The sequence below is a fragment of the Triticum aestivum genome, chromosome 1D (genome assembly GCF_018294505.1).
Source record: "Triticum aestivum cultivar Chinese Spring chromosome 1D, IWGSC CS RefSeq v2.1, whole genome shotgun sequence".
Classification (NCBI taxonomy): Eukaryota; Viridiplantae; Streptophyta; class Magnoliopsida; order Poales; family Poaceae; genus Triticum; species Triticum aestivum.
In genome coordinates, this window is record NC_057796.1 from 12635844 (window position 1) to 12649180 (window position 13337).

Sequence of the window (13337 nt, forward strand, 5' to 3'; positions counted from 1 at the left end):
TGAACATACAAGTTCGCCAGAAACTCTGGTTCAACGTCATCGTTAGCCACGGTGGTGAAGATGAGGTGGATGCCCTCTCACAAGGAAGCAGACGAACTATCATCGTGGATGTAGTCGAACCTGAGCGAGCAGTGTGCCGAGATGCCCACAAAAACCTTATCGCCGCTCACCTAGTGCAGGTTTTCAATGGACTCGGTTTTGAACAGGCCTGCTCTCCCAGATGATTGTGCACATGGTTGCCAGAAAGGGGTCCCCAGCAGGTCAACACAAGTAACTCGGCCAGAGAGTGTGTGTGTGTTCTCTCTACTGCTGTGTGTATTTTGTATAGTCGAGTAGGGCGTTTTGGTGCCCAGGCTCATCTGCACCCGGTTAGAAAAAAATTCAAACAAATTTCAAAAAATTCCAACTTTTTTTTGTATGGTAGAAAATTTGATACGTGAGGCTCGCTCCAAATTTCAAGTCATTTGGACATTTGAGCAGCTCTCGGTAAAAACGACAAATCGGGTCAAAACAGTACATGAACAGTAAACATTTTTACAGACCCCCAATTTGTCTTTTGAATTTTTCTAGTATTTGTTATTTTTCCCATAAACGCGGGTGCAGATGAGCTCGGGTGCAGAGATGGATTTTCGCTCTACTTTGCATTTTCTCTACACAGAGAGGACGCCTAGGAGAGTGAAGCGATGCAACTAACACATAATGGAAGAGCTCTTTGAAAATAGAAAGTGTGTCCACAACGAGCTCGAGTATTGACATGTACACCTAGAGCTAGGCCGTGCACTGCCATGCAAAATTTGTGTTCTTCGAACAGGCATATAAATAGCTCAAGCTCGAATTTAATTCACGCGACATGACCCACCAGCGTTTGCATGAAGTGAGTGAGTGAACACGTGCGTTGTTATTCTTTTTTCTCTCTACATGGAGTGGTTGAACAACCGACGTTTTATACTGGTGCTGCTACTCTTTCTCAACTAGAAGTACTTTTCTTTTTGGGATACTCTCTCCATCCAAATATACAAGGTCTATTTTTGAGGTTGTCTTTGACCACCGGATAGAGCAATGATATATGATGTGTATGTTACAGATAAAAATGAGTATACGATAAAATTTATATGTGAAAAAATTATAATGACATAATTTTTACAACTACTCCCTCCGTCCCATAATATAAGAGTGTTTTTGACACTAGTGTAGTGTCGAAAATGCTATTATGTTATGGGACGGAGAGAGTACATCTCTTATTATTAAGTTTACCAATGGTCAAAGACAGCCCCGAACAATTAGGTCTTTTATATTTGGATGCGGGAGCACTAAACTTACCCATGTGCCATGCAATTTGAATGGGTCTTTGAAATTCTAGAAATTTATTGGGCTGAGGCACAAGATCTAATGCACCCAGGCCCATAAAATCTAGGGTTAATTAGATAAGTGCCACTCCAATTATGGCGATTCATAAAAATGCCACTGCCATTTCCAAACTTTGAAAAATGACACTGCAATTTTTGCAAATTTTGAAAAACACCACTGCAGACTTCGAAAAATGCCACTGAAAATGGCATGAAATGGCATTTTTCAAAGTTTGGAAATTGCAGTGGAATTTCTCGGATCGCCAAATTTGGAGGGGCATTTATCAAATTAACCCTAAAATCTAACCCATTTAAGGAAGGGACACATAACAATAGGGACATCTCCGTTCATACTCCCTTCCCACAATATAGCGCGCATTGGTTTTTATGGAAGTCAAGTGTCAAAACTTTGACCAAGTCTATAGAAAAAATTGCCTATATCTTTAATACCAAATATACACAATACCGAAATAGTGACGAATCTAGTGGTGTTGATTTAGTATTCAACATGTTTAGAATTTTTCTAAAATTTTGGTCAAGTTTATAACTTTTGGATTAAAAAAGCTAATGTGCTCTGTATATTTTATTTATTTGACATGAATACATACTACTATATTTTAAAATGGAGACAGTAGGACGGAAGTGGGTTTTTTTTTTTTTGAGACAAAAGGACGGAAGTGAGTGATTCTTTTGTTTCCTGCGAGGCCTGATAACTTGGGCCTAACCAGACACAGCTTAGGGCCCAGGTCCAGTTAAAGCACGACTCAGCACATCAGGAAGTTCGTAAACGCTTTACGAAGGCGGAATCGTCCCTCTCTCTACTCTTTCCCATGGCCGCCAGGAGGAAGCCCGGCAGGTCGCCGGTGGCGGCGGCGGCGAATGCGAAGGCGTCGGCGAAGGAAGACGACGCGTAGGGCCTATTCTGCGACCTCGGCCTCCGCCCCACACTCCGCGCCCGCCTCCAACCAAGGTCCTTCCTTCCCCCCTCCCCCTCTCTGATTCCCCGTGTCTCTGTGGCCCTAGTGATCTGGTAGTCCCCTGTGGGAACTAGGAGCTCGCCCCTTAATGTCATCCACTTGTGTTTTGAGAAGAATCTGAATGGATTAAAGTAGAGGTTTTTACAGAAGGCATGTTCAAACTCCAGTTATTTGTGATATGTGAATATTGGTGCATTCTATTGGATTCCTGTTATGTCAAGTTCAATTACCATCTTCAAATCATAAATTACAATCCTCTCATCTTCCATATCGCCAGTTTTGAGAGATATTCAGTGCAATGATCCACTCCCTCCGTCTCATAATGCAAAACACATCTTAAGTTATGGGATGGAGGGAGTACTTTACAGCGCCTGTAAACTGAAGGCTTCGGGGAAGCTCTTTGAGCTTTCTCCGCCGGCATTGCGAGGCCGCTAGGTTTGACTTCAGAAACTTTCTATTCGGGTTCCCTAACGTAACGTCAGACATCTGGTCTACTCTCAAGATCCCAAATTCCGCAGCTAAGGAAAGCCCCTTCTTCATAAGATCAAGAAAGTACAAGCGTCTTTCGAAGATTGTGTCTAGGTATGGTATTTCCACTAATCTCATCTCATGTCTTGAAGGCCCAATACAGTTTATTCATCAGAAATAAAAAAGAACGATACAAGCAAAGTATTTTACAGTAACCTTCAAGTTTACTATACATAACAATGACCAGGTACACATAGTTAATACTCGTTTAAAAGAACACCAGATTAGGTTTTTCACACAAGATTCACTTGAAAAACTGTTCGAATCTTACCGACCATCGTATGTTTCAGCAGGTTTCCATTTGGATATTGCGTAAATTACTCTCCCTTTCCATCCTTGTAGCAGCCAACCGCGGTCTTCAACAGCAAAGAATTCCTCATGCCAAAACGTGTTCTTCATGTATACTATTATCCTTAAGATGGCTAGATCGACAGGAAGCTGCTGGAACCCGGCCTTGAGGCACCTTGCGTGCCACTGCCTGTAACCTTCTGGTCTCTCAGTTCTTTCTGCACCCTCACATGCTATGATGTTAATTGCATCCTTCCCAAATATCATCCTCTCAATCATCTTTCTTGCTTCATTATCCCGTGGAACAACGTTTGCATCAAGCATGTCAAACATTGAAGAGTAATGGAACATCACCTCTTTGAAACGTTGTATGAAGAAGGGGGAACTACGTAACCCATTCACGGTGCCTGAAATGAAAATCTTCGGGTTCATGCTCCTCATAATTTTGAGCACCTTATACCTTGCACTATTTGCGGCTTCGGTTTCATGTCCGAGGTTCTTCATCCGGTACATGCAGTTGATTATGAGAACTTCATCCTCCTCAATGTTAAAATCCTCAGTTTTAATGGTCTCCCATCTTGAGGCGGCAATGCCCTGATACTGAAAAGGTACCTTGAACATGTTTGCATAATAAGCCAACCGCTTCCCTGTCTCCTCGATCATTTCGCTGGGGCGGAAACCTGGCTGACAAACGTCTATACCTGTGATCCGAAGCTTAGGGGCTCCCTCTTCTTGCTGTGCAAACTTCTGAATCATTAATGGCCACTGAAAGCCGAAGCCGATTCCGAAATCAACGATGTGCACCCTTGATTTCCCTTGTGAGGCATCAAGAATAGCTTGGTTGGCAAAGTAGTATGACGTCCGGTCGAAAGGGCAGGTTGCAATAAAAAGGCTGTGAGCATCTAACCAATCTGTTGTACTTGTTCGCCTCTCCATGAGGCTGCGATAAACCTGACCCCCGATCCCAGCCAAGCGTGCCTCGAGGCCATCCGCCAAGTAAAATGTCAGTCTCTGAGTGCAATCACCATCTGCTGAGGAGTGTTGTCTTATCTTCTTTAGGAGTTCACTGGCCAACAGATGGTTGTCTTCTGCCACAGCTTGTGCACAATTGATGAGGAGAGTCTTGAGATCAACCAACTCTGTTCTGGGTTGCTTCCTCTGCCATAGCTTCTGACGTCCTTTGCTCCGGCCTTTCAGTGAGTTCTTGTTTCCTTCCTCTACCAACCCTCTTCGCAGTCTTGTTATTTTTTTGAAACTCTCCAGGCCATAGCATAGCAGAACTTGGTCGAAATTTTCATTTCGAATTATTGCACAAGTGGTGAAGGCAAGATGTTTATTGCTCCTTCCTTCCAAGATATCCCAGTCACTTTGGTCCGCCACCTGAAAGATTGTGTTTTCGCTCCTCTCTCCTACTTTCGCCTTTCTAGTCAGTTTGGAAATAGAAAGTATGCCATTCTCTAAATATATCACGAGCTTATCGATACTTGGAGAAAACATAGTTGCCTCCTCGACTCCTCTCTGATAATGCAAGCCAGGGAAAGCAGATGTAGAAGTCGATCCAACACTTATGAATGGACGGTTTGGTAGAGAAAGACTCCTATTGCAGATATATGCATTCAACGAGGTTGTTAAGGGCTGTAACATGCTGTAACTAGAACAGTCATTACTGAAGTTAGTGCTCCAGAGCCTCTTGTAGCGGCTGGTCCTACCCTTACCAGGGCTGTCTGGTTCGTTCTTGATATTCAACAGCGGAGGGTTAGTAGCCAACGGGGGTACCTGCCCAAGAAGGTCACGGAATGGTTTCTCAGCAGCCTGGAGAGCGGCGCCCCCTTGGCATATTTCAACCCTCTCGTCGACGTCTTCCATCAGCATCTGGCTGATATAGTGAAGAGCGTCGTTTGATCTGATCCGGCGGTGCTCAGGGCTACCGCCTGCGGCAGTCTGTATGCTGCTGTTGGCATTGCACAACCCAGGGCTGGTGCCTGCAGCATGCAGATATGTGCTTGCTCTAGTGGTTGTTGGCTGGGCCAAGAACAGTGGACCACTCAGGTCGTAGCTGTCCACGGTGAGTTGCTGCTGGGAAGAGGAAGCGCCGTCGTATGGTTGGTGGGTTGCTGCGGTGGGGTCCATATCGCCAAGGAGAGCTCCAACCGCCATTCTGGAAAATCTCTTTCTATTTCCACTTCAAATGGAGGATTCTCCTGGCAAGCAGAACTGGACAAGAGGCATGTGATTCTTCTGTGTACCACAGCAAATGAATCAGCAGCTTGTTGCCTGCAAAACAAAAGAGTAGGAAGTTGAAGCTTATTTATGTGAGACAATTTTGTACTGTACTCCCTCCGTAAAGAAATATAAGAGCGTCTAAACGCTATTATATTTCTTTACGACGCTCTTATATTTCTTTACGGAGGGAGACGCTCTTATATTTCTTTGCTACAATCTGGAATGATAAAAAGGAATTCTCCCGGGCGAGCACTTATTTTTTCCCCTCATCTTCAGCTTACGATTGTTTTGGCATGCCATGCTGAGGAAAATTGAATTTCCGAAGGCTTGCGGAAACGAGCATTACTATTTTACCTGGTTAAACCTCAAATGTTTAGCATTGATAACAGAAGAAGGCTTGCGGAAACGAGCATTACTATTTTACCTGGTTAAACCTCAAATGTTTAGCATTGATAACAGAAAAAGGACTCACCTCTGGTCCTTGTTAAGGCAACCTTGAAATTACGACGCGCCTAATAGCATTGTTCCTTTTTTTGTGCAGGTGGCTCCTCATCTGATCTGAGCAGGGAAGCATACACCTTGGTTGTTATATTAAGTAGCAGCACGATCAAATGAGAAGCTTTGAGAAGGAGGGAGAGGAGGGGTGTCTGTGGACTGTGGTGTTGATGTAAACTTGGTAAGTCTTTTGTTCCCAACTACAGCCATGGTGATTGTGACAGAGGATGGTCCAGATTGCAACAGTTATCCTCTCGATTAATCCTAGGCCTGGCTACACGCCGGACATGTAAAAAAACAACTGTCATATCGGACCATCGTTCTAATTTTAGGGATAAAAACAGAGCGCTTCCTAACGTGACCGACGTGGTCGAACGAACAAGCGAGGGAAACTATTATTTCCTGCTAGTCTGCATGCGTACGTCTCCAAATGTGCATACATGCAAACTCTTTCTAATCCCAAGATCAGCAGCAAGGCACAGCTCCTTCTTCTCCCCTAGTATATACTAGATTAATTTTGCTTGATTGAATACATAGACTTCAATTTGATTCTTTCTCTATTCTGGATTTTTGATTCATATGTAAATTTCATTTTGCTTGTTTCAATGCATAGCCTTGCATTTTTATTTTACTTTTCCTATTATACTCCCTCCGTTCCTAAATATAAGTCTTTTTTACATATTCCAATATGGACTATATACGGAGCACAATGAATGGATCTACACTCTAAAATAAATCTATATACATCCGTATGTAGTTTGTATTGAAATCCCTAAAAAGACTTACGTTTAGAAACGGAGCGAGTAGATTTTTGTTTGCTTCATCTAAATCGGAATTTAATTTTGCTTGATTGAATATGTACCATTGCATTTCAACCCTCATTCGGGACGACTAAACAAAAATGGCTTGCATTTTGCCCCCCTTCATCTATTTCCGTGCCCGTGGGTTTGTTAGGGTTGCCGACATGAACACTGCAGAAAGTTCGTCGGGTTATCCAGGTGGGCATGGGGTTAGGCATCCACGAGGATTTCCACATGGATGGGCATGTCGTCCATCAATAGTTGATTCTGCTCCTCAATCAAACTTAGATGTTGCCACCAAGAACTGTCGTAGGCACGTGGATGTAAACATGGTCAGGCATGTCGTCCATCAATAGTTGATTCCGCTCCTCAATCAAACTTAGGTGTTCCATCAAATACCTTTTCTTCCTTATGATGTGTTTTGACGTCCATTTCACAATCTGCTTCTTCGCATCGATGAAGCAACGTCCTCTAGAGAGGAACATCTATATCAGACCAACATGGAAATGAATTAATCCATGTTTATGTCTCCGAGATTAGGAACCATTTAAGTTTACAAAAACCACCCTCTTTCCGCCTCTTATCATTCAGGAACTATATTTGAACCCTTGACTCTTGGAGGCCCACACCCTTTTTTTTATTAAAACGTTGTGGTACTTCCCTTTTTTTAGGGGTGGTACTCTCTTTTGATGGAGTTTTTTTTTGAGGGATAGAGTTTTGAACAGGTGGGCCCAACTGACATAGCCCAGGGCCCAGGCCCAGTTAAAACACGACTCAACACTTCATCAAGTACGTAAACGCTCTACGAAGGTGGAAATAGACCCCTCTCCTCTTCCCTCCTCTTGTCCGCGACCTCTCCATGGCGGCCGAGAGGAAGCTCGGCAGGTCGCCGCCGACGGCGGCGGCGGTGAATGCAAAGGCGTAGGCCAAGGAAGACGACGAAGATGGGCACTTCTCCTCGCGCTCCTTCGCCGATCTCCGCCTCCACCCCACCATCTGTGCCCGCCTCCAAGGTCCCTCCCTCCCCCGTCTCCTGTTCCCTGTGTCTCTGTGACCCTAGACCCTAGTGATTTGGCTGTCCCCTCGGGGAACTAGGAGCTCACCCCATAATGTTGTCCACATCTTTTTTGAGAAGAATCTGTGCATATGATTTTTAAATTTCCAATCAGAATGATCAAAATTATATGGAGACATGTGCGGGACGTCACCCACCTAGTTAGAGAGTAATAATACTCCCTCCATTTCAGTACACAAGACCACTTCATATTTTTATGTCTAACTTTGACCATTCATTTTATCAACCAAATGTGAATTATATGCCATGAAAAGTATGCCATTGGATGCACATTTCAAAGAACTTTTTGATGATATATTTTTGATGGCATATAACTCATATTTTGTTGACCAAAATTATAAGTCAAAGTTTAACACGAAAAACGAAGCGGCCTTGTATACAAAAATGGAGGGAGTATGTGAACACTAGTGCATTCTATTGGATTCCTGTTTAGATTAAGTCCAATTGCCGTCTTCAAATCAGAAATGACAATCCTCTGATCTTCCATATGGCCAGTTTTGAGAGATATTCAGCGCAATGATCCACTTTACAGCAAATGCAGTGTCTAGGCATGGTATGTCCACCAATCTCATGTCTTCAATCAAGATGGCCACAGGGCCTGAATCCCGCATCCCCGCGGGTTTTTACCTTATTGTTAAGGTACGGGGATGGGCTAGTTTCTATCCCCATGGGGTTGTTGTTGGGTAAACTTTAAAACCCATCAGGTTTTGCGGGTGCAAACCCGTTCTAGTACTCCATACTTGAAACCCACCAAACCCGTGAAACATATGACATATGGGCTAGAAATAGACATGGGCTGGCCAAAACCCTATTATCCCGTCCCTCTCCCTTGAAAATTACACTTCTAATTGCCCGCCCGCCTCATCTAAACCCTAGGCCTAGCCCAAAAAGACCCTGAAAAATGATTTTTTGCTGGAATGTTGCTGCTAGTTTCGCGGGGACGGGTTCCGCCAGGGTACAAAAAACCGGACGAGGACGGGGATGGCAAAAAACTATCCCCTTGTACGGGGATGGGACGGGGACGGACATGGATTTTTGTTCCGAGGACGGGCAAGCAAAGCCTGATGGGTTTCGTCCTCGTTGCCATCTTTGAGTCTTGAAGGCCCAATACAGTTTGCTCATCAGAAATTAAAAAGAACTACAGAAGTAAATTATTTTACAGTCACCTTTTTGTACACTACACAAAACAATGACCAAGTACACATAGTTAATATTCATTTAAAAGAACACCAGATTCACTTGTAAAACTGTTCGAATCTTACTTATCATCGTATGTTTCATTAGGTTTCCATTTAGATATAGCATAAAGTACTCCCCTTCCAATCCTTATAGCAGCCAATCGTAATCTTCAACAGCAAAGAATTCCTTATGAGAAAGTGACTTCTTCATTTATACTATGTTCTTTAAGATGGTTGGATCAACAGGAAGCGGCTGGAACACAGCCTTGAGGCACCTTGCTTGCCACTGCCTTAACTTCCTGGCCTCTGAGTTCTTTCTGCACTCTCACATGCTATGATGTTAAGTCACTAGTAGAAAACAGGGCTTTGGTCACAGGGCAATATTCACATTAGTCCCGGTTCAGTCACGAACCGGGACTAATGCGAGCATTGGTCCCGGTTCGTGCGGCTAAGGCATTAGTCCCGGTTCACCTGAGCCCCTTAGTCCCGGTTGGTGCCACGAACTGGGACTAAAGGATGCGATGCCCATTAGTACCGGTTCGTAGCACCAACCGGTACTAAAGGTTAGACCTTTAGTCCCGGTTTGAGCCACCAACTGGTACTAATGGGGTTTGAGGCATTAGTACCGGTTTATGGCACGAACCGGTACTAAAGGTCCCATTTTCAAACTCTACCCCCCCCCAGTGGATCGCCTTTTCAGTTTTGTAAAAAGCAAAAGAAAATGATAAAAACTTCAAAAATTAAAATCCTTCTAGATGTAGTTATGTTACTACATGTACTAGTTAGGAAAATTTAAAAACTTAAATTTGGACATGTTTTGCAAAAAGTGTAAGGGAAAATGTAAAACGGCTATAACTTTTGCATACGATGTCAGAAAAAAAGGTATAATATATCAAAATGTTCAGCACGAAAATCCGCATCCGATTTTGATTGCCTACGGCCTGTTTGCAAATTTTTAGAATCCTCAAATTCTAAAAGGAAAAAAAGTTATGCTCAAATTTCAGTTTTTTTTGCATTTTTGTTAAATCTGGTCGAACTACTTATTCAAGAAGTATTAGTGTTACTAAATAATTATTCAAGAATATTAGTGTTACTAAATAATTATTTCAGTTTTTTTGAATTTTAGTCAAATCTGGTCAAGCTGTGGTCAAACAATGGTCAAACTAATTATTCAAGAATATTAGTGTTACTAAATAATTATTTCAGTTTTTTTTTGAATTTTGGTCAAAGCTGGTCAAACTGTGTTCAAACTATGGTCAAACTACTTATTCAAGAAATATTAGTGTTACTAAATAATTATTTCTGTTTTTTTGAATTTTGGTCAAATCTGGTCAAACTGTGGTCAAACAATGGTCAAACTAATTATTCAAGAAATATTAGTGTTACTAAATAATTATTTCAGTTTTTTTGAATTTTGGTCAAATCTGGTCAAACTGTGGTCAAATTGTGGTCAAACTATGGTCAAACGACATATTCAAGAAATATTAGTGTTACTAATTTTTAAAACAATAGTTTCAAACTAAAACAGTGAAATGTGTGACTTCATGCTCAAGCTAAATTCCTGAGGGTTAATAGGATTGACATCTTACTATTGTGAGGAAAACAACAAGTGCAGACTTGGAAACGAGGGAGAATAGAATCCGGAAGTTAAGCGTGCTCAGGCTGGAGTAGTGAGAGGATGGGTGACCGTCCGAGAAGTTAGATGATTTGGAATGATAAGGGGTGATTAGAGATTAGAGGTTAAATTGAGCAGTGATGAGGGGTGGTGATTAGAGATTAGAGGTTAAAATAATTCAGAAATTTGAAAATAAAAAAATCAAAAAAAAATTGGAAAAAATTTGAAAAAAAAAATCATAAAATTTTCTTTAGTCCCGGTTGGTGTGGAGCTCCAGGCTGCGTCCACGTGGACGGCCTTTAGTCCCGGTTCGTGTAAGAACCAGGACTAAAGGGGGAGGCTTTAGTAACGACCCTTTAGTCCCGGTTCCAAAACCGGGACTAAAGGCCCTTATAAACCGGGATAAAAGGCCCTTTTTCTACTAGTGAGTGCCTCCTGCCCGAATAGGATCCTCTCAATCATCTTTGTTTCTTTATTATCCTGTGGAACATTTGCATCAAGCATGTCAAACATTGAAGTGTAATGGAACATAGCCTCCTTGAACTGTTGTATGAAGAACGGAGAACTGCATAGCCCATTCACGGTGCCAGAAATAAAAATTATTGGGTTCATCCTCCTCGTAGTGTTCAGCACCTTATCCCTTGCACTATTTACGGCTTCGGTTTCATGACCGTGATTCTTCATCCAGAACATGCAGTTGATTTTCTGAATTTCGTCCTTGTCAATGTTCAGATCCTCAATTTTAATGATGTCCCATCTTGAAGCGGCAATGCCCCCGGTACTGAAAAGGTACCTTGAACATGTGTGCATAATCAGCCAACCGCTTCCCTGTCTCCTCGATCATTTCACAGGGGTGTAAACCTGGCTGGGGAACGTCTATACCTGTGATCCGAAGCTTAGGGGCTCCCTCTTGTTTCTATCCAAACCCCTGAATCATTAATGGCCACTGGAAGCCGAAGCCAATGCCAAAATCGACGATGTGCACCCTTCGCTGATCCGAAGCTTAGGGGCTCCCTCTTGTTTCTATCCAAACCTCTGAATCATTAATGGCCACTGGAAGCCGAAGCCAATGCCAAAATCGACGATGTGCACCCTTCGCTGCCCTTGTGAGACATCAAGAATAGTTTGGTTGGCAAAGTAGTATGACGCCATGTTGAAAGGGCAAGATGCAAGAAAAAGGTTGTAAGCCCCTAACCAGTATGCGGTACTTATTCGCCTCTCCATTAGGTTGCGATAAACCTGACTCCCGATACCAGCCAGGCGTGCCTTGAGGCCATCCGCCAAGTAAAATGCCAGTCTATGAGTACAATCACCATCTGTTGAGGAGCGTTGTCTTATCTTCTTTAGGAGTTCACTGGCCAACAGGGGTTTTCTTATGACCACCACTTGCATCATTCGGAATTAAATAAATCATTTCACTTTAACTACTAACTATGTTAATGAATCAAAGCTTCATGTGATGGTCGACCATAATATATGATGGGCATTTATTATGGCCAATGCAATAAACTGGACATTCATTTTGTTCAGGGCTCCGGCTCTAGCTTGCGCACATCTGTAACTGGGTTTTCCAACCAGAGGGTAATTTTAAGCTATTAATTGGGTTACTGAAGAAGAGGTAGATGATCATGCCTTTGTTTCCTCTGGATCACAAAGCCAAATCACCCCCACTCTACTGGCTTGCCAGCTACTCTCTCCGTCCCAAAATAAGCGTCTTACACTACAAGAAATACAGTCAATTATGACTCCCCATTTTGGTCGTTGATTCGTCATATTTATCATTTATTGACTTTTTTTACCAAATTCAGAAGGTCAACAGTAGGCCGTCAAGAACGAACAAACTTGACCTTTTTGGAATTTTGGTCGTAGCCCTTAACTTTGTACTAACTTTAGTACTACCTCCGTTTCAGTTTATAAGTCCTACGCGTATACCTAGGTTGTCAATTTTATCACCGTAATATAAACTATATAACACAAAAATTATACTGTTTGAAAATAGAACATCTGAAGTTTATAATGGTATATTTTTTGTAATATATGACTTCTATTAGGTTGGTTAAATTGACGACCTAGGGATACGCACAAGCCTTGTAAACTGAGAGAGAGGGGGCATAAAGTTGTATTAAGGTTGAAACACTTATTTTAGGACGAAGGGAGTACTATACAGAAGAAGCGTAAGGGTTAATGTTGATCAAAGTCATGATATATAGGTACCTATTTACTGCATAATTTTGTGTGATTAATCTGCAGCTAGCATTTTGTTAACCAAGGATTTCTGTGTGCCCTTACCATGTTCACGAATATAGTGTCGAAGGAACTAGGGTTAAGAATTGACGAAGAAAGACACAAAATAACCGTTAAGAAAAAAAAACTAGCACTCCCTTTTGTTCCAAAACATAACGAGCTCTTCGAATTTTCACTATCTCTAATGCATGATTAACTTTTTACAATAAAACTACTTTTACTTAGGGTCATTAGAGACATAATTGCTTTGATCTTCCGGCTGCTTCAGTCTCGTTGCAGACCTTACCAAAACAAATACGTAACACAAATGCCAGGCCGGATTTTTGCAGGCCATACATCACACAATGATATATAGTTCACACTATTAGAGTGTGTGTGTATATATATATATATATATATATATATCCATGTAACCTTTTGTATTTACCCTATTGTATAAGGGGTTTCCTACATATATTCCACACCTGTACATATACATATACTGGCCTATGGCCTTCTGGAAATACAAGTTGCATATTTTCTAACATGGTATTAGAGCTAGGTCAATTTTTTGCACGCCGCAACTCGT

At 42.2% G+C, this 13337-nt stretch overlaps 1 protein-coding gene and 1 long non-coding RNA gene across 2 annotated transcripts; one reads left to right on the forward strand and one right to left on the reverse strand.

Moving 5' to 3' along the window:
- Positions 1-2022: 2022 nt before the first annotated feature.
- LOC123179950 (uncharacterized) lies at positions 2023-6213 on the forward strand. Its single transcript, XR_006490627.1, has 2 exons — positions 2023-2316; positions 5904-6213. It is a non-coding gene; the product is annotated as an uncharacterized lncRNA (long non-coding RNA).
- LOC123179946 (scarecrow-like protein 9) lies at positions 3119-5416 on the reverse strand. Its single transcript, XM_044591864.1, has one exon. It carries the CDS (start codon positions 5294-5296, stop codon positions 3119-3121), a length of 2178 nt encoding a protein of 725 aa, XP_044447799.1. The 5' UTR covers positions 5297-5416.
- Positions 6214-13337: the final 7124 nt, after the last annotated feature.

Bases quoted from the DNA above. Each gene is read 5' to 3' on its own strand.
- LOC123179946 (XM_044591864.1), bottom strand. From the start codon at position 5,296: ATGGCGGTTGGAGCTCTCCTTGGCGATATGGACCCCACCGCAGCAACC.